Source organism: Sinocyclocheilus anshuiensis, unplaced genomic scaffold, assembly GCF_001515605.1.
Source record: "Sinocyclocheilus anshuiensis isolate Anshui unplaced genomic scaffold, SAMN03320099.WGS_v1.1 scaffold658, whole genome shotgun sequence".
Classification (NCBI taxonomy): domain Eukaryota; kingdom Metazoa; phylum Chordata; class Actinopteri; order Cypriniformes; family Cyprinidae; genus Sinocyclocheilus; species Sinocyclocheilus anshuiensis.
The window spans coordinates 337,081-359,560 of NW_015542402.1; the positions used below are offsets into that span (position 1 = coordinate 337,081).

General features: G+C 35.9%; 1 protein-coding gene across 6 annotated transcripts in view; it reads left to right on the forward strand.

Moving 5' to 3' along the window:
• Positions 1-22,480, forward strand: part of LOC107692966 (rap guanine nucleotide exchange factor 6-like) — a 100,302-nt gene that overhangs the window by 59,421 nt on the left and 18,401 nt on the right. For 5 of the 6 annotated variants that reach the window (XM_016492181.1, XM_016492185.1, XM_016492184.1 and 2 more), the window contains 11 exons: positions 1,357-1,534; positions 2,685-2,821; positions 4,893-5,051; positions 7,117-7,269; positions 8,944-9,108; positions 9,208-9,315; positions 10,098-10,301; positions 10,391-10,499; positions 11,906-12,149; positions 14,783-14,794; positions 19,309-19,466. In XM_016492181.1, coding sequence (XP_016347667.1) covers positions 1,357-1,534; positions 2,685-2,821; positions 4,893-5,051; positions 7,117-7,269; positions 8,944-9,108; positions 9,208-9,315; positions 10,098-10,301; positions 10,391-10,499; positions 11,906-12,149; positions 14,783-14,794; positions 19,309-19,466 — 1,627 coding nt within the window. The remainder of the gene's footprint in view (positions 1-1,356; positions 1,535-2,684; positions 2,822-4,892; positions 5,052-7,116; positions 7,270-8,943; positions 9,109-9,207; positions 9,316-10,097; positions 10,302-10,390; positions 10,500-11,905; positions 12,150-14,782; positions 14,795-19,308; positions 19,467-22,480) is intronic. The other variant, XM_016492182.1, reaches the window with a different exon arrangement.

Below are 22,480 nucleotides of genomic sequence, written 5' to 3' on the forward strand. Positions count from 1 at the left end.
AATTGAGCTTCACTGTGTACAAAATATATTTAACATATATTTAAAATATATTTATCTCTCTCTCTCTCTCTCTCTCTATAAATGTATATATTTATGAATGTATAATGACAGTTCTGTGTTATTATACTGTTACGTTCCCAAGTCCAGGGTTCAGGGGCGAAACCTTAGAAGAACGAGAGTGAGACCGCAAGTACTTCTAAGAAACCTTTCCGGGTTCTTTTTTTATTGTGAGGACAAGGAAAAAACAGTCTGTGTCATAAGCGATTCATACAAAGAACGCGAAGAAAAACCTTCAGGGCTAGGCCAGGCCAAAATAATAAACAAGCAGAACTACCTTAGCCCAAAACTAAATATCCTAACCAAAGTAAAAATAAAAATAAATACAAGCACTTCCCTTACTCCTTAACTAATCCAAAAACAGGAGAAAAGCATATCAAAAATAAATGCCACCTTTTATTTTTCACTTTGAGTCTGTATTAAAGTGTTAGGGACACACTATTGAGTTCTGGTTCCTCTCTGACTTTCTCAGTAATCTGTGCTTTTTCTGTCCTTCCTGTCTCAACGGCAGCTCAGTAAAACTCTGCTATCTGCTTTTCCTTTCATACATATATTTGACTGATGATCATAGATTAGTGATGGATCTGATCAGTTATAAACCATAACCTTGATGAAGAATAAATGGCTTATATATTGTGTTTTGGCCAATGCTGATGTGCGATGTATGAGCAGGGTGCTGATGGTCATATATACAAAATACAGTCTTAAGTGAAGATGCATTAGGAGTGTGTTGACTCCCTCTAGTGTTCACATGTTTTGTTGGTCAGACAAAACTACTCTACCTGTTATATATCACATTGTTCACGTGCATGATGTGCATCCACATTGTATTGTTATGCTGCTGACTATTCATAGGTTTGGATGAAAGAACAAAGTAAACGATTTAATGATTCCTAATAAATGAAAGGTCTGGCATCAGTTCCAGAACAGCTTCTTTAGGTGTTACACAGCATTCATCTTCAGTACACACATGCACAGCAAGCCAATAAACACATGACAGACAGTGCTATGAGATGCAGTTTGCTCTGAATGTCACTGATATTAATAACTGCAGCGCTGCATATGCGGCTCATGACAGGAAAGCACCTGATATTTGCATCCAGAGCTTGAATCAGTCAATCTCGTGCAGGTTTCTCAAAAATCCCTTCTTCTCTATCAGTTTGGCAGAGATTACGTTGACATTAATGAGAAAGGAAGTGTTGAATAGCAGCGAAAGCAGGAGTCCAATGGGACACAAGCCTTGTGATTTCCTTTCCTAAAACTGAGCTGTCGCAATCAATGCTGTTTGTTCCTCCACAGGCCACAGAGAGCGAGATGGGAGACGTCGATCTGTCCGGCCTCCCCGAAGCTCCCGTGGACTCTGAGGAAGAGGAGGAAGATGAAGATATCGAGCGCTCCTCTGAGGCTCTTCTGGGCAGAGATCTGGTGCGAGAGTGTCTAGAGAAGGATGCGGTGGATCGCACAGATGACGACATCGGTAAAGCGCTTGGTTGTTGAGGAAAGAGAGCAGGCAACAGGGTTTCTGCAGGTCTTAAGTTGAAAGTTCAAATTCACCGTTCCACAAATTAAGGCCTAAAAAGGTCTTAAATCAGAGTAGAAAATCTCAAATTGATAAAGTCGTGTCATTAAATGTTGCATGCATTGCTAAAAAATAATGTCTATTAAATTAATGTCGTCTTCAGATATTTTAAATATCTAAACATCCCTTAAATCGAGATACATTTACTTGAGATGCAAAATGAAGATATGAAGTCTTGTTTTTTGAGAAATGTAGAAGTCTCTTCTGCTCATCAAGGGTGCATTTATTTGACAAAAATACAGAAAAATGTAATATTGTGAAATGTTATTGCAATTTAAAATTAGTTTTCTGTTTTAATATACTTTAAAACATCATTTATTCCTGTGATCAAAGCTGAATTTTCAGCATCATTACTGCAGTCTTCAGTGTCACATGATCCTTCAGAAATCATTCTAATATGCTGATTTATTATCAATGTTGAAAACAGTTGCGTTGCTTACATTTTTGTTGGAAACTGAAATTAATACTGTTTTTCAGCAAGGATGTGTTAAGTTGATAAAAAGTGATAGTAAACTAAATACTTATATTATTAGAAAATAATTGATTCCTATTATTAGTAAAAAAAAAATGTATTAAGCTATTTATAAGCTATTAAGCTTAAATGTTTTTTAAATAAAAAAAAAAAATAATTAAAAAGTAATGGAGATCGGTAGGAAGTTGTGTTTTCAAACTCTGAGTCTGAAGTATTATTAATTCAACTCATTGCCTGCTCTCTAAACATTTATATTTAGAGAACACTGGCATATTGTGTTTTCCTTGAATTGATTCCTTCTTTACTTGGTCGTAAAAGGGTCTTTAAAAAGTTGTAATTTACTTTCATAAAACCTGCAGAAACCTTGTTTAAGTGCTCTCGCTTTCTGGAATCATAAATGTGTTTGAAAATCAGGACAAAGTGTGTTGCACATAATTGTCACGCAAAAAAAATTTCACAATGCCAAACAGTCTTAATGCTTTACTTGTTACACAGTAATCACTTCTTGTTTTTCTTTTAGTCTAAATGAAAGGCAAACATCACACTCATCAACATCTCTCTCATCTCTCTCTACAGAGCAGCTCCTGGAGTTCATGCACCAGCTGCCGGCATTCGCTAACATGACCATGTCCGTCAGGAGGGAGCTGTGTCGGGTCATGATGTTCGAGGTGTTGGAACAGGAATGCACCGTCATTCTTCAGGACAAACAGGAGGTAGAGACGTGCTATGTCAGCATCACTATTACTAGTAGGGCTGGGTGTTGACACCGATTCCATAAATCAATTCCATTCACACCCTCTTATGAATTCAATTTAAGCCTTGTTCAAACTCAAACGTTTGGCATAAAATCATATAGACTTCTCTATGATCTTCCTCACACCGTCGTGAGCCCCAAACCTGCCAAAACATTGATCTGACACTCCTTGATTCAGAGATATGGACTGTTATTTTAGGCAGGGTCGGGTTATTTTTACAGCACATTTCATACACATAGATGTGATTAAGAAGAGAATCATTTGAGAATGGACAAACAATTCATGAAGACAACAATAAAAGGAGTTGGAGGAGACGGTGGTGACAATCCAGCCCTGTAAAGAGCATTGTGTAACACTTTATTTCGATAGTCTACTTTAGACATTCTACTAACAGTAAGTAACTTTGCAACTACATGTCAACTAGCAGTCATTAGAGTATTAGTAGACTGTCTGCTTAATATCTTCTAACACTTTATTTTGATGGGTCAACAACATACTGACTATCAGAAATTTTGCAAGTATATGTCAACTTATTCTACTAACCCTAAACATACCCTAACAGTCTACTCTGAGAGTTAGTAGACATGTAGTTGCAAATTAATTAGAATTAGTTGACATGTAGTTACAAAGTTACTTATAGTTAGTAGAATGTCTAAAGTGGACTATCGAAATAAAGTGTAACCGAGCATTGTGTGTGGTGTTTTTAGAGGTTGAGCAGTCTGTCATGAAACCGAGTAATTATGTTAGATGTCAGACCACAGGAAGACACTTTGAAGCACGTTATAAATGAGTTTAAAGGAGCTGAGAGGGGAAACGCATTTAGCCATGTTATTTGTGTGTGGGCTACAGTGAAGGTCAACAAGACAAACACGCTTCTGTGTGGATGAGAAGGAGACAGAAACACACAAAGAGTGGGAGCAAAGGTCAAGATATTGCAGCAGATTCACACACACACACACACATTTTCACATTAACAGAGCCACTTCATCTTTTCAGGCTAAGTGATATGGCCCAAAATATTATCACAATATTTATTTCCATATCATACAATATTGATAATTATCACAATATTAATTTAGCATTAATGGGGAAGGAAATGTTTTCCACATGTTTGCTAAACCTTGCGAATGAATGTAAAGATCATTTGTTTGTTCACAATTAAACTCCACAGAGCTACATTTTAATTTAGGGCCGCCATGAAATGTGTTTTATTTTCCACTAAATTCTGTTTTCCTTTTTTTTCTGGATTCTGTTTTTTATGATTTAATACACATTTATCATAAAATGGGGTCTAATTAAATGAATTAATAAAACTTTAACAATTTAATCAATGTTTTAAAATGTAATGAAATGAAAACATAATTAATTTCCAACAAGCATTGCATTTGTATTTTTTTGTCTCATAAAATGCTGCAAAATAGCACTGTATAACTGTGTAAATTAATGAAAAATACCTTATTATTATTATTATTATCATTATTATTACTTGAGAATTACATTTTAGTATACAATAGTAATATATTTCTGTCATAATTTCCTCAAGTTAAACCAGGCTTTTATTTTGACAGGTTGTCGTAAAGGTCTTTCAGTTTTACTTTCAGTTTCAGTGTGTATTTGACGGTAGTTTTTCTCAGATGAAGCAGAGTAAAGCTGGTGAAGTGGCTCTCAGAGCAGCTCTGGAGATAAAGTTCATGTGTTTATGTCCTCGTATATTGAGACGCAGATGCTGAAACACTGAGTTTGTGTATCAGACGAAACCGCCCCATTCATTCACACAGAGACACGCAGAACATGCAGAGTTATTAGATGCATGCACTGACTGGCTGTTGTAGCATTTATTTCTGCTGTTAGATTAATCCATGTCCAGTAAAAATGTCTGGAGCTATCATCTTTATTGACATAAATTTGATCCCTGGAATGCCATCTCAGTTGTTCTTCACCATAGTACCAGCATCTGTAATAACCGATCTGACGTGCATAAAGCTCATTTGATAATGATTGTGATTATAATGCACTGTTGTGTTTGCAGCTGGACCTGTGGTATGTGATCCTGAATGGTGCTGTAGAGATCAGCTATGGAGACGGCCGAACAGAGATCCTGTGCATGGGCAACAGCTTCGGTATTTCGCCGTCTCTAGACAGACAGTTCATGAACGGGGTTGTGTGCACTAAAGGAGATGACTGCCAGGTGAGAGCGTTTATGCAAGCCCATTTCTGCCACGTAAGAAAAATATCATGCTTTGGGAAATCAGAATTATGAGATAAAGTAGTCATTATGAAGTCAGTCAGAATTATGAGATACAAAGTCATAATTATGAGATAAATTTGAGATTATGACATACTGTGTCGTAATTATAAGATAAAAATGAGAAATTATGAGATTAAAAGACAAAATTTTGGCATTTGACGTTTGAAGTCATAATTACACAGACACATATAAATTATGATAAATTATATGAATGTATTATGAGATATAATTAGCTCATAATTATTAGATACATTCAAAATTGTCGTACTATGTTATAATTATGATAAAGTCAAAATTATAAAATTCTATGTATTATGAGATAAAAAGTCAAAATTATGATATATTAAATTGTAATTATGAGATAAAGCCAAAATTATGACATATTTTGATAAAAAGATAAAAAGTAACAATTATGAGATAAAAAAACTAAATTATGACAAAGTCGGAACTAACATATGTGACTCTGAAAGCTGAATAAATAAGCTTTGCATTGATGTATGGTTTGTTAGGACAATATTTGGCCGAGATGCAACTATTTGAAAATCTGGAATCTGAGGGTGCAAAAAAAATCTAAATATTGAAAAAATCATCTTTAAAGTTGTCCAAATGAAGTTCTTAGCAATGCATATTACTAATCAAAAATTAAGTTTTGATATATTTACAGTAGGAAATTTACAAAATATCTTCATGGAACATGATCTTTACTTAATATCCTAATGATTTTTGGCATAAAAGAAAAATAAAAAATATTGACCCATACAACGTTTTTTGTCTATTGCTACAAATATACCCCAGCGACTTAAGACTGCTTTTGTGCTCCAGGGTCACATATAGCTATAATTATGAAATAAAAAGTTGAAATTATGTTATAAAAAGTCAAAATTACGATACAAGTCAATTATGACATAAAAATATAAAAGGAGGGAGGATATTTTGAAAGTCACTGGGGTCCAAACAACTTTGACATTTGGAACAGCATGAAGGTGAGTAAATGAGAAGCAATGGTGTGCGGAAGTACTAACCCTCTAGTTGATCCAAACCTGAATGATTATTTTTTTTGGAAACATTTTGAAGAAGCTGCATGCTTTATCACAAAAAATCTTCTGAAAACATTTAATAGCATTGTATAAGGAACTGACTGAAAGTTAAATAATTAACGAGGTCATGGGTTCAATTCCCAGGGAATAATGCATGAACCAATAAAAAATGTTTACTTTGAATGCAATGCAAGTCGCTTTGGATAAAAGCATCTGCTAAATGCATAAATGTAATGTTTTTTTTTTCTAATCACACATTCAATTGCATATTACAAAACATGAAAGTTTATTTTACATGATGTAGTAAGCAACATATTTTCAATTCAAAACAGCCAAATTTGACAAAGTCGAGTAGTTTGCATCACTGTATATAACTGACGGGTGTTAAATATTGAAACATACATCTCATCTCGTACACTTCGACATCACACTAGAAAACATGCTCGACTTCTGTGAACAGAAAAGCCCACCTTCTTTGATATGATTGACCGTCTCAGTCATTTTGACATTGATTAGTGCTGGTTTTCAACTTAACAACGAACAGATCAGTGCATAATGAAGTCCAAGAATATTGATAAATTGATATAAGGAAATGTTGCAGGACAGTGTATCCATATCTGATTATTGGGGGGTTCATGTTCTGTTAAATGTCTACATACTCACACTTCATTCAGTTCAGTCAGAGTTATGAGTGAGCAGTGTTATCACTGACATGTCACACAGTGCTATGGTCAGGGTCCAAATGCAAATACCTCCTGATATAGCAGCATTGCTGATTCCCTAAAATAAAGACTCCACCTCAACTTCCTCTTAAGCTGCGAGTCCGGCGCTCACGCACATCCTCTTAGACATGATGCACCGAGCACGCTCCACTCATGAGTTGGTGCTATGAGTATCCGTGTGTGGTGCAGACTAACCTCCTGCTCTACTATCAGTTCATTGCTCTTCCTCATGTTGTTGTGGACCAGTTTGTGTGCATCGCACAAGAGGACTACTGCCGCATCCTCAACCATGTGGAGAAGAACACACACAAGGTGGAGGAGGAGGGCGAGATCGTCATGGTGAAGGAGCACCGAGAGCTGGACCGCAGCGGCACCAGGAAGGGCCACATCGTCATTAAGGTGAGGAAGAGTCACTGTAGTTTCTAGAATCGATCATTGCTTTGGGCTGCTGTTGTACGATTAGTCAGTGGTCAGTTTAAAGCTGGTCAAAAGGATGTGGCAAAAGTAACAAATGACGATTGATTTGAAAAAGAAGCATCTCATTGAGACACTATCCCAAAGTAAAGCTTTGGTAAAGATCACTTCAGACCAAGGTTTAAAACCTGACTTAAGGCAAGACGCTACAGGGCAAAACCATTGTTTTTTTTCATGCGCTGGTCAATTTAGAGATTTTCTTTCAGACTAGTACAAAGAAAACATCCAAAATACACATTTTATGCTTTATCTATTTGCATTTGTAGATTTAACTTTCAATATGTATCTTTAAAGGCCATGTGCTTTTTTTCTACTTCAGCAGCAATTACATACACCAAACTTCAGTTATATTCCTATCTCTATTATGAAGGTTTATATAGAGGGGTTTGTTCATATGTGACCCTGGATCACAAAACCAGTCATAAGGGTAAATTTTTCGAAATTGAGATTTATACATCATCTGAAAGCTGAATAAATAAACCTTTCATTGATGTATGGTTTGTTAGGATCGGACAAAATTTGACCGAGATACAATTATTTGAAAATCTGGAATCTGAGGGTGCAGAAAAATCTAAATATTGAGAAAATCATCTTTAAAGTTGTGCAAATGAAGTTCTTAACAATGCATATTACTAATTAAAAATTATGTTTTAATATATTTATGGTAGGAAATTTACAAAATATCTTCATGGAACATGCTCTTTGATTTAATGATTTTTGGCATAAAAGAAAAATCAATAATTTTGACCCATACAATGTATTTTTGGCTATTGCTACAAATATACGCCAGCGACTTAAGACTGGTTTTGTGGTCCAGGGTCACATATATCATTCACCTGATTTATATAACATTTTATTCATAAAAACATGGTGAGGATTTTTTTTTTATGTCTGTTGACAGTATTTTCTGATTTATGCAGTGATAAATAGATAAATCCAAAATCCCCTCTGTAAAAACCTTTAATATGACAACAAAATCAAACAAGAACTTTGAACCTGGCTTTTTATAAATGTATGCAAATGAGTGCATATTTAATTAGATAAAGTCTCATTTACATGTTTAAACATGACATTTCGGAAAACTTGTAATGTCTTAATCTGCTGTGATTAATCAGCTGGGGAAGTATGGTGAAATCTGTTCATTTTTAAATGTTACCCTCTTGACCTGTGGTGGCCTGGGTTTCTGTGCGAGTTTAACTAGACTGGACTTAGCAGCCTGAGCATTTCCGGTTTGTCTCCTACCACGAGTGTTGAAGCAGTGCTTCCCGTCATCTGTCGGATCTGTGGTGGCAGAGCTCTCAGAGCAGAGGCGTTCTGGGTCAGGTTCAGTTTCAGGTCGGCTGCTGTCAGTTTCTGATCCTCTGGGGAACGGCTGCTCTTCGTGATGTCTGCATCAGTCACGAGCAGTGCTGGGTAGTGACTGATAACATGTAATCTGGATTATGTAATCAGATTCCAAAAATTAAGTACTTGTAATTAGAGTATCTTTTCACTCACGCCAGCAACAGACCCTAGCAACACACATAGAAACCACCCTGTCTGCAGTTTCCTATCTGCGTGCATGCTCTGTATCAGGTGCTCTTGTGTTGTTTGCATCAGGGCACTCCTGAGCGTCTGATCATGCACCTGGTGGAGGAGCCGTCAGTGGTGGACCCCACGTACATTGAGGACTTCCTCCTGACGTACCGCACCTTCCTGTCCAGCCCCATGCAAGTGGGCAAGAAACTTCTGGAATGGTTCAAAGTGGACAGTCTCAGAGACACGGTCAGTATGTGTGTGTGCATCAGTCTTTCTGTTTCTTACAGTGTTGTTTTTGTGGTAAATAATGGATTGCACGTGTTGACATATTTTGGGATCTCGCAGGTGACGAGAATCGTGTTGTTGTGGGTAAACAATCATTTTAACGACTTTGAAGGCGATCCGGTAATGACTCTGTTCCTGGAGGACTTTGAGAAGTTACTGGACTCCTCGGTGAGTGTCGATATCAGACAAAACCAGACTGATTCAATAAAACAGGGTTCCTATGCAAATGATATGACTGATTGAAATAACATATATAATAATATAATATATGTTAATGTAATATAATATAATAACCACTGCATCTGTCTGAAAATAAATATAAATAAATAAAATGAAGTGATTGATTTAAATTTTCAAAGCCAATGTTCAATGTGCTCTCATTATAAAAATAACTTTATTATTGTTTATTTAGCTCTAACAACTAAGTTTTTGCTCAAAACTAACCAAAATGAAAAATAAATTGGTGTTTCCAAACGAAAGGAAATATATCAGTATCGGCATCGGCCAAAATGAGTTGAAAAATATTGGATATCGGCAAAATTTCGATATTGTGCATCCCTACTGGGAATAAATAAAATCTTGAAACGTCATGGAAATTAAATGTAAAACAATAAAAATGAGTGTGCGTATGTAACGGCAGAGCAAAACAGCTAAAGCAGCAGCACTGACAGAGCAGTTATAGTTATAGTTATATTCATTCACAGAATCAAACACATCGTACTGACCCCAGTTCGTCTGAAAGAGCTTTATTGCCAAGGAATTTTGGAGCAAGGAAGCTTGCAGTGCACACATATGAGCACAACAACAAGACAATAAAATTAAAGAATAAAAATATGGACAAGTATCAGAATATTTACAATGTATGAACATATTTACAGTATCATGAATTATATGAATAAATAAAAGGGAATAATTTTCTTAAATATGTGTTTCATTGAATTGTGTCTCAGAAAATGAAGGGTCATCTGCGTCTGCTGAACATTGCGTGTGCTGCCAAAGCCAAGTGTCGTCAGATCACCCTGCAGAAGCCGTCCAGAGAGTCTCCACTGTTCTTCACGGTTCAGGGTGGCAGTGAGCGGGGCTTTGGCATCTTCGTGGAGACTGTGGAGGAGGCCAGTAATGCGGCAGAAGCAGGGCTCAAGCGTGGAGATCAGGTACAGATTACAGGAACGTGCTCTGCACCGAGCAACACTTACCAAATAAGTATTTCAGCATGAACACATTGCGCCTCGTCTGTCCTCAGATCATGGAGATCAATGGGCAGAACTTTGAGAACATCTCGTACTCCAAAGCCATGGATATCCTGAAGAACAACACGCACCTCTCTCTTACTGTGAAGACCAACATCTTCGGTATGTCACAGAACATACAGATCGTTCTTATAGCACAGTACTGTGGAATGCTTCATTCTGATTGGCTAACGGGTGTTCAAGTAGTTTCCTCAGGTGTGACGCGTAGCTTCTTGAATTTGAGAAAATGACACAAATTTGCGTTTCCATCCGATCTGCTAATTTAATTTAATGCAAAAAAATAAAAAAAACTGGAGCACCACAAAAGTTCCGAAAAACATTTAGCAAATAAAGCAGCGTTTCCACCACGTGTCCAAAAGATCTAACTCGTCACATATGACAATGAAAGTTGGAAATGCTGTTGTATAAAATGTAATAAATGAGCGTTTTAATGGCAGACTTTGGCACTGACTTTTCTCTACAGCATCGTTTGATGCGCCCTCTCAGCCGGGTATTCAGTCACATGAATTTTGTAGTTGTACATCTTGTGATTTATTCAGTAAATGTGATTCCATTGTAGTTTAAGAGTATGTTTTCTTAGCAAATAAATAATTTATCAGCCTCTAGCGAGCACATACATGCCCATGCACATTTTAGAAAATGTATCTCCATTCAGCATTTTATGTGTTATTTCAAAATTCTAATAAAATCTGTAGATGGAAACAGCTGTTAGCATGCATATGCATGGAGATAGCCCTGACTGTAACATCTGCTTTTTTAAAAATCATATTTTCATCAATACTTTTATTAATCACTTACTCTAGCTTACACAAAACCGACATTTAAATCAATTAAAGTACCCCATTATGCTATTTTAATGGTTCCAAATTTTGTTTTCGAGGTCTCCTACAATAGGTTTACATGCATCCAAGGTCAAAAAAACATTTTACTTTTTAATATTTTCTCATAATATACATTGCCGCATCACTTCTGTTCTCACACTTTCTGTAAAAATGAATTTTAACCACTGACTCTTCACATCCTCATCCTTCATCCTGCAAAGTGTTTTTGCTTTCGCAGCACAGAAAACAGCGTCTTCTAGACATTCAGGCAGTTCTGAATTCAGAATTTCTTTATTTTGAGAGACAATAACTCCATTTGTTGTGCACTTTGATCTTTGAAACTATGCAGAACTTTTACATTCACAGACAGAAAGGTAAATATCCGAAAAAGTATAATAGGGGTGCTTTAATAAAACAAAACCAACCGACATTTAAATCTCGTGATTGTCTTTGAACATTCAAACATGTGTTCGAATCACTGCAGCACTAGACAACATTATAAATACAATACAGCTAGATAAACCTGGCAGATCACTCGTATCATATCGTCATATCACCACTAAAACTCGCTCTGTTAAAGCACTAAGCCATCATAGACATAACAGTGCAACTTTCTGTAAAGCTGCTATGAAACCATGTGTATTGTGAAAAGCAGATCCATTTGACTTGATTTTGACTTTGTCGCAGTTTTCAAAGAGCTTCAGAGCCGCGTGAGGAATGAGAAGAAGAACGGCGGTCCTCACATCCCTAAGATTCAGGAGAGGAAGAGCAACCGCTTCTCCATCCCGGATCTCCCAGGTGACTTGGAGTTTCCCTCGGACAGCAAGAGCCGCAAGAAGATGAAGGCCAACACGGTGTCTGGAGGACGCAACAAGATCCGTAAGATGTTGGAGAAGACCAGATTCAGCATCCTGCCCCCAAAACCCTTCAGGTAAAGACATGTTCTTTTGTGGGTGATGGTTGAGAGTCTAGTTGAGTTTACGAGTCTCCTTTCACTGCTTATCTACACGTTCCTCCATCAGCATCACGACTGGCGTCTGTTGGCCGCCACACAGAGAACATGAGCTACTGCTCTTAGTGTCTCTAGAGGCGTTTCACTGCATGACATTCTCACGCTCTCACAGGGTTTAAACAGACCTCCATCTATCCATCCAGCAGTTTGATTTCTCCATGATTGAACAGAGGATGGAGGATGCAGATGCACTGGTCACCACAGGAGCTCATATTTTATCCCACAATCATTCTACATAAAGTAAATCAATGTTTTAGGACTATCGAGACTTGTGCCGTTATTTTCATGACAATTAAGCACATTCTTCACTGCTGTAAATATGTTGTACTTTATTTAGAAACCTTCAGGCAGGTGTGTTTGAGCTGAACTCTTCAGGAGCAGGATTGGACACCCTTGTATGATTTCGTTGTTTTCTCATTGCAGGGACTGCAAATGTCATGAAATAATCAAATCAAACCATCTAACATCAAAATACATGCTATCTCAAAATACATACAATCATAGTCATGAAGTACACGTTTGTTCACAGTTTGAAGGTTCATCTTTCCTTTCATTTTCAGGATCTGGGGTAAATCCACGGTCATTTTCAGTATGCATTTAAAGCAATGCAAATAATAATAACTAAAACTTTTTAACAATACACATTTACATTACATTAACTTTTAATCTTTTAGCAGATGTTTTTATCCAAAGCGACTTACAAATAAGAAAACAATAGAAGCGATCAAAACAACAAAAGAGCAACAATATGTAAGTGCTGTGACAAGTCCCGTTTAATCTAAACGCAGTACACGTAGCAAGTTTTTTTTTTATTATTTTTTTTTAAATGAATAGAGAGAGCTACTGTTAGAGGGTGAAGTTATTCTTTTTTTAATAAATAAAAAGAAAGCAAGTAGATAGAATAGACAAAGAAAAGAGAACACTAGTGTTAGAGGGTGAAGGTTTATTTTTTTTTAAGAAAAGTACAGAGAATAGAAATAGAATAGAGAGTGCAAGTGTTAGAGGATCAAGTTTTTTAATAAATAAAAAGAAAACAAGCAAATATAATAGACAAAGAAAAGAGAACACTAGTGTTAGAGGGTGAAGGTTTATTTTCTTTTTAAAGAAAAGTACAGAGAATAGAAATAGAATAGAGAGTGCAAGTATTAGAGGATCACGTTTTTTAATAAATAAAAAGAAAGCAAGTAGATAGAATAGAAAAAGAAAAGAGAACACTAGTGTTAGAGGGTGAAGGTTTTTTTTTTTTTAAGAAAAGTACAGAGAATAGAAATAGAATAGAGAGTGCAAGTATTAGAGGATCAAGTTTTTTAATAAATAAAAAGAAAGCAAGTAGATAGAATAAAAATAGAATAGAATTACACAAAGCACATAATCAGTGGCTGAGATCATCACATGTATGTTTTTATGTTCTCGTTCCAGCCGCAATATCTTAGAAATAGAAACTGTTCCCAAGTAGATTCCCATGTTGTTCGTGTATCACCATCAAGGCTGGTTAGGACAAAAACTCTGATTAACATGTAAAAACATGGTATAAAAAAAGGCCCTTTAAAAGGTCTAAAAAAAGTCTTACTTTGCCCTTCCACAAATTAAGGCCTCAAATAGCTGCACAAAGTCTCAAAAAGTCACAGCATTAAATGTTGCATGCACTGTAAAAATGAATATCATGTATTTTTGTCTTGTTTTCCCATTCAAATATCTAAACATCCTTAAATCAAGATACTTTTACTGAAAAATGAAGATATGAGGTCTGAAACTGAATATCTGTCAATGGGGTATGAACGCTTGTTTTCCATTTCAGTTAATTGGTTTATTGGCAGAGATTTGTTATTTTTTTAATCATAAATTCACTTCATTTTGATACATTTCTCAGGAAACAAGTTTTTATTTCCATTCATGTCATTTTGCTTCTCAAAAAAATTGATCTTGATTTAAGAATCTTTAGACATTTGAACTGAAACCAAGACAAAATACTGATGAATAACATCACTTGTTTTGCAGTGTGATCAGAAGGTAGAGTAAAAGTTATTTCTGTATTCTGGTGGATGGGATCAGAGCTATTCAAGCCTTAAGATATTTCTTTTAGTAAGATGTATTAAAAAGTAATAGAGATCTGTTGGAAGTTGTATATCAAACTTTGAAGTGTTACTAATACAAGTGTGACATATACATTTGGAGAGCATAATAATGTATTGTGTTCCCTTTCATTTATTCCTTAAATTTTCTTTACTTGGTGTTAAAAAACGTTTTCTTAAATTTACCTTTATAAAACCTGCGAAAAGACCTTTTATCGCATGTCGTGTCTAGTTAGGACATGGTTCAGTGTCACAATGCAGACAATCTAAATGTCCTAAAACATGCTTCGTGTCGTTTATGCACAGTGTATGTTTTATTTTTGGATGTTGGGGTAAAGGTGAGCCCGCTAGGTGTGTGACAGAGTGTGAGTTTGTGTTTGAACACTTCACAGGCTTGTGTTTGAGGTTCATTTAGGTGCTTGATGCTTGTACTGGTTAACATCACGTGTTTTCTGTTTTTATGGCTGCTTCACTGCACAGGGGACTGTTTGGGTAAGAGACACCTGCTTAACACTCTCTCTCTCTTATGAAATAATCATAAAATCATAATGTTGGGAGTAGTGCAGCACAACCTCAATCAGAAGAGATCGTTTGCGTGAACATTGTGTTTCATGTTTTTCATCCTCATATCAAGTGTGTTATTGTGTTTGCAGTGGACTTAGCATCCTTGTGCATGTTCACAACACATTTTTACTTTTCCTGTGTGTTCACTAATGGCGCTTTTCCACTGCATGGTACGGCATGGTATGGTTCACTTTTGGGGGGTTTTCCCACTGGGTACAGTACCTGGTACCTGATACTTTTTTTAGTACCCCCTCAGTTGGGGTTCCAAGTGAACCGTACCGTTACCAAAACTTGACGTGTAAACTCTGCTGATCACGGATTGGCCGGAGAGAATCGTCACTACCTGCGTCACTGAATTTGCGACACAAACACAACAGAACCGCTAGATTTAAATCAGCACAGCCAGCGAAGGATCGAACGCAAGAATCGCGGCAGTAGAGGCGGCGCAACTATAACGACATGTGAATAATCCCGCCCACTCTAGCGATACTAAACTGCAGTGGAAACGCGAGCCGAGCCGAGCCGTGCCGTGCCGTACTGAGCCGTGCCGAGCCGAGTCGTACCACGCAGTGGAAAAGCGCCATAAGAGTTGCGTCACATCCTAACCAGGCACAACATTTCCAACAGCCAATCACAGCATGATGTTTAATATACAGTATTACATACTACACACAGAATAATACTACGGTATTACACAAGTATGCACTGCCAGGTCCTGTGACAAACAGCGCTTGTGATTTCACAGAAACAGGAAGTGAAAAGAATGACTTCCACACAGGAACTGTGACACTGCACTGTTATTTACATAAGGAAAAGATGTTGACCAATGAAAGACAACACCTAACCAGGCAGGACATGATACAAGCGCTTTCTTCCTCATCAATCACAGCTTTCGTCAATATGTTGTTAGTTTGAGCGTGTGATGTCTGTTATGTTTTGCCGGGTGGCTCCACACACACTTTCTGTAGGTCCCATTCAGATTCCGATAAATCTCCATCCGTGTGTGGGTGTAGGTGTGCTACACATGTGTATAGAAGTCAATTTCTGCCACATAAGAACAAAAAATCCTAAAATTTTCAATCCCAAAATTGAAACGGGGTTTGTACAAGGTGCTGAAAGTGCTTGAAGAACTTGAATTTGACTTTGAATTTTACAAGAAAAGTTTAATTGTCTCATGTCATTATGAATTTTGTCTCATAATTATGACTTAGAATGACAAAATTGTGTCTTTTTATCTCAGAAATGTTTACTTTATCTCATAATTACGACAATATCATAATTTTGACTTTTATCTCATTACTTTTTTATCTCTTTTTATTTCAGACTTTATCTCATAATTATGACTGTGTAACAACTTGACTTTTTATCTCATAATTGACTTAAAATGTCAAAAGTTGTATTTTATGTCATAATTAAGGTATAGTATGTCAATTTCGACTTTTTTTCATAACTTTGACTTAGTATGTCAATTTATCTCATAATTATGCTTTTTATCTTATAATTATTACATAGTATGTCATAACCTGACTTCTCATAATTATGACTTAAAACGACAAAAATTGTCTTTTATCTCATAATTAAGATATAGTATTTCAATTTAGACTTATCTTTTGACTTTTTATCTTATAATTATGACATAGTATGTCATAACGACTTGTCTCATAATTGACTTAAAATGACAAAAAAAAATTTATCTCATAATTTTTACTTTTTATCTCATAATTAAGATATAGTATTTCAATTTAGACTTATCTTTTGACTTTTTATCTCATAATGTTTACTTAGTATGTCATAACTTGACTTGTCTCATAACTGACTTAAAATGAAAAAAGAAAAAATGTTTTTACTTGATGTAAATTTTTTACTTTTTATCTCATAATTAAGATATAGTATTTCAATTTCTCTTATAATTATGCTTTATATCTTATAATTATGAGATAGTATGTCATAATTTTAAATTTTATCTCATAATTCTGACTATCTCGTGATTGTGATTTACTAAAGCATTTTTGTTTTCTTGTGGTGGGAATGGGCTTGAATACATGTGTATCTGAAGTGATGCACTTTGTATCTACAGCGGTTTCGGGTGTTCTTTGTGCATTTGTATTGATGTTTCCTGCAGTATCAGATGTGTTGATGATGTCATGGAGTCGAGTGATGGATGGAGAGGCAGTGTTGTCCTCTCAGAGCAGATCGTCACGTCTGACTTTACTCTCTGCTCTGAGAGCAAGACAGCAGCATGTTAATTAGGCCGTCTGTGTAAAGGTCAGCATCTGATTGGCACAGAGTTTACACATGAGACAGCGCTGTTTCCTCTCGTCTGAGACGTCAAGTGTTCTCGCCCCTCTTCTGCTGTGTTTGCTCATCTCAGTCTCGTGTCTCATTCATAGATTGTGTGTGTTCATTCTGTGTTTGTGTTCGTGTCTGTTTAGAGCGCTTTCACACTGAAGCTTCTGGCATCACAGTTCAGTTTGTTTAGACGTTGAAGCATTTCTCATTGCCGTCGGCGAGCAGCTCGCATTCTTTGCATCCATTATAATACATCTGCAGCAGATGAATGTGTGTCAACAGCAAATCAGAACTACCTCTATTTCCTCTCTTAATTCATCAGTGATGCTTTCTCTAAAGCGTCTTTATTTTCCCTTTGATGTCACTTAAGCGTTACCAGATGATGTTAATCGGTTGCTGGATAGCTGTGTAGTTATTGTTTTAGCCAATCCACATTTGGTCTGGCTTCATCCCATTCAGTCAATCAAGTGTGAAAACGGCCTAAATGTCCATATGCAGGGTTTCTGCAGGTCTTAAAAAAGTCTTATCAAGTCTCAATTCACCCTTCCACAAATTAAGGCCTAAAAAGGTCTTAAATCAGAGCAAAAAAGTCTTACATTCATAAAGTCACAAATACAACACAATACATCATACAACACAAATACAATCTTTTCACACAAATTTAACACTACAGCTAGTCTAATATAGAGCCATATGGCATGAAAAGTTTAACTGACTTATGTCATTTTGTCTTTTTATCTCAGAATTATGACAATATCATAATTTCGACTTATATCTCATGACTTTTTAATATATTTCAGACTTTATCTCATTATGACTTAGTGTCATAACTTGACTTTTTATCTCATAATTATGACTTAATGTCAAAATGTTTCTTTTCTCATAATTGTTTACTTTTTATCTCATAATTAAGATCTTATCTCATGACTTTTTAGCTCAGAATTTTGACTTAGTATGTCAATTTATCTCATAATTATGCTTTTTAATTAAATGTTGCATGCACTGCTAAAAAATGCATATCTTCCTCAGTATTTTTGTCTTGTTTTCCAATACAAATATCTGAACTTTCTGAAATAGAGACATATTTACTTGAGATGCAATTTAAACGTATGTGTTACGATTCGAAGAATACACTTGCATGCCCATTTAATAACAGGTACAAACACAGATAGTGCAGGACTGACAAAACAGGCAAAAAATCCCCAAGAACACAGAAACAAGAACATACAAGATCCTCGAGCGAAACAAGAACTCACAAAACATGACTGAAACACAAGGGCTGAAACACACAGAGAACATGGGGATAATTAGTTACAGGTGTGACTAATCAGGGTAACCATAGGAACTAACAAGACAAGGAGAGACAGAAACCAAACACAGGAAGGAAGCATGAACCAAAGGAAACTAAGACTACATTTCAACATAAAAGTCCTTACAAAACACAAGACACAGAACAGGACAGTATGAAGTCTTGTTTTCTAAAAAATGTAAGAAAATTAAATGAGTTTATGCTTAAAACAAGAACAAATATCTGTCAGTGGGGTAAGAAATTTTTCCCTTTGAATTAAGTTGATTTTTGCTGGGCAGATATTTGTTCTTGTTTTAATCATCAACTCATTTCATTTTGGTCAGTTTCACAGGAAGCAAGACTTCTTATGTCATTTTGCTTCTCAAGTAAATGTATTTTAATTTAGTAATGTTTATATATTTGTGCTGGAAATCAAGACAAAAATACTGATGAAGAACATCAGGTTTTTTGCAGTGTGATCAGAAGTTTCAGTAAAAGTTATTTTCCATATTCTAGTGGTTTGGAGCAGAGCTATTCAAGCCATACGTTTTATTTAGGCTATTTATTTAGTACAAGGAATTAAAAAGTAATGGAGACCTGTTGTTGCAAGTTGTGTTTGCAAACTTTGACGTGTTGCTAATAAAAGACGTTGACATTTTTCGAGACTATATCGATGTATTGTGTTCCATTTCATTTATTCCTTACATTTTCTTTACTTGGTCTTAAAAAGGTCTTGAAATCGCCTTCATAAAACCTGCAGAAACCCTAATGTGAAAATCTATGTGTGTGTAAGTGTGTGTGTGTTCATTGACATGCAGTGTTAGTGTTTGTGCTGGATGAAATCCCTCTCTGTCTGTGTCTGCAGTGACGGTGGCATGTCTCAGTCTCAGGACGACAGTATCGTGGGCACTAAGCAGTGCCGGCACAGCGTGGCTATAATGCCCATCCCGGGCAGCCTGTCATCCAGCAGCCCTGACCTGCTGCAGCCCGCCGCCAGCGCTCTGGACTTTACCAACCCTTCAGGTAAGACCTCACACCATCGGAGCACGAGTTCAGCCACCCACAGCTGATTCAATGACCATAGACATGCGTCATCATATAGTGCAGGTGCTGAAGTTAAACTAAGCTTGATTTAACACAATATGTGACCCTGGACCACAAAACCAGTCATAAGGGTCTATTTTTTTAAAATTGAGATTTATACATTATCTGAAAGCTGAATAAATAGGCTTTCAATTGATGTATGGTTTGTTAGGATCGGACAATATTTGGCCGAGATACAACTATTTGAAAATCTGGAATCTGAGGGTGCAAAAAAATCAAAATATTGAGAAAATCGCCTTTAAAGTTGTCCAAATGAAGTTTTTAGCAATGCATATTACTAATCAAAAATTAAGTTTTGATATATTTACAGTAGGAAATTTACAAAATATCTTCATGGAACATGATCTTTACTTAATATCCTAATGATTTTTGGCGTAAAAAGAAAAATGTATAATTTTGACCCATACAATGTATTGTTGGCTATTGCTAAAAATATACCCCAGCGACTTAAGACTGCTTTTGTGCTCCAGGGTCACATATGTGCTCAGAATTCACAGACTGCGTGTGTAATACAGTGTGAAATGAAACAAGGTGGCAGCAGACTGAAGGCAGACATCATGAGTGAAAGACGTGCTTAATTGCATTGAATGGGCATTTGCAGTGTACTTCATGTATTAAAAGTATATTTAAAAAAAAACTGTACTTGCAGAAAATATAATATTAATAAAATAAAAGGCCTCTTAAGTATACTTAAGAAACATAGTCATGAAAGTGTCTCTCTTTAAGACACTAAAGTACACTTTTAAAAACGTGTTGCACTGCAATAATGTCAAATTAAACGTATCACTTTAAAATTACATTTGAAATCATTACGTTTAATAATCCTTCCTGTTTTAAAGTGCACATATTTTGATATGCTGCCTAACATACTAAAGCACATGTAAAGTCCTTGATTATAACTTGAACTGTAGTGCCTTATTCAATATTACATGTAAAATGAATCTATTTTAACTGTACTAAATTGCAGCTTCATCATTACAAATGTGTAATTATGAATATATTTAAATGCTCGACTTTAGTTTATTATAAATTCTTGTCAATACATTCAGCAGTACACTAGCCATATTTCAAAGACAATAGAATTATTAAATTACTCGCTATTAACAAACCATTAACTACGACTTTTCCCTCAATAAACTCCTAATTTGCTGCTTATTAATAGTTAGTAAGGTAGTTGTTAAGTTTAGTTATTGGGTCGGATTAGGGATGTAGAATATGGTCATGCAGAATATGTGATTAATAAGTACTAATAAACATCCAATATTTTAATAATATGCATGCTAATAAGCAACTAGTTAATAGTGAGAATTGGTCCCTATACTAAAGTGTTACCAAGATGTACTTTAGTACTCTTTAAGTTCATCTAATTGCATTTAATATAAAGTTTTCATTTTATTGTAAATTATTTGCAGTTAGTTGAATGAAATCATTACACTCAGTTCGCATTGAAGTATATTCTTCTAAAGTATTAATTCCATAATGAGTGCTTATTTTAGTTTGTTATGCCAAAGTGTGCTTCTTTCACAGTGGAGGGTTTCTTCTGTAGATTTGTGGACCTGATGTCGATGCTCCTTATTTCAAGCTCTGAAAACCTTCTACATTCAAATGGAGTTATACGTAGTTAGAATATAAGAGGATGTTGGAAGGATTCCTGTAAATGTTCCCTTACTGTAACTTCAGCTCTGGGTTGTGTCAAATGAAAGCTTGCGGCCGGTTTCAGATCCTCTGCACAGGAATGTGGAAACCAGCTGAAGATAAAGGCATAGTTCACCCAAAAAAAGAAAATTAAGTCATCATTTACTCACGCTTGTGTTGTTCTAATGCTGTATGCCCTTCTTTCTTTTTTGTACCACAAAAGGAGATATTTTACAAATTGTCCTGCGCGCGCGTCTATATAATGGCAGTATATGGCGATCAACATTAGGCTTTTTAAAAAAGATGCAAAGGTATCAAAGAATGGTCTCATGCAACACGTGCTGAATATTCCAAGTGTTCTGTGGGTATACGATAGGGGTTGGTGAAAAACAAACCGAAATGTAACATATTATTTAGCAAATATCCTGACTTGGCCATTGGTGTCTGTACGACTGCCTCTATTAGCGCCGCAGTTCACTCCGACTCTCCAAGGTAAAACACACAAATTGTGAAAAATCAAGTGCCAAATGGGACCATTCTGTGATACTTTTGCATCTTTTTTTAAAAAGGCTTGAAGCTGATCGCCGTATACTGCCATTATATAGAAAAGAGTGTGTGCATTTATTTTTTTTGTTGCATTTAAAAAAAAATTTCTTTCAGAACATGCAACACAACTCCTTGTTCAAGCTCTTGTTCTATCCAGGCTGGACTATTGCAATGCTCTCTTGGCAGGTCTTCCAGCCACTTCTATCAAACCTCTACAATTACTCCAAAATGCCGCTGCAAGATTAATCTTTAATAAGCCGAAAAAAACGCATGTCACACCTCTGTTCATCAATTTGCACTGGCTACCAGTAGCTGCTTGCATTAAATTCAAGGCATTAATGTTTGCCTACAAAACCACCACTGGCTCTGCACCCATTTACCTAAATTCATTACTTCAGAGTTATGTGCCCTCTAGAAGCTTGCATTCTGCAAGTGAACGGCGTATTATTGTGCCATCTCAAAGAGGCACAAAATCACTTTCACAGACTTTTTCATTAACTGTTCCTCCTGGTGGAATGACCTGCCCTAATCAATCCGAGCAGCTGAGTCCTTAACCATCTTCAAGAAACGACTAAAAACACATCTGTTCCACCTTTATTTGACCCTCTAACTCTAACACTTTCTATTCTATTTTAATTCTACTTTATCTATATTTATCTTCTTTTTTATTTTTTATAAATAAACAACAACAAAAAACAAACAAACACGAGCTTTCTATTTTTTCTATTCTATCTACTTGTTTTTCTGTGTGT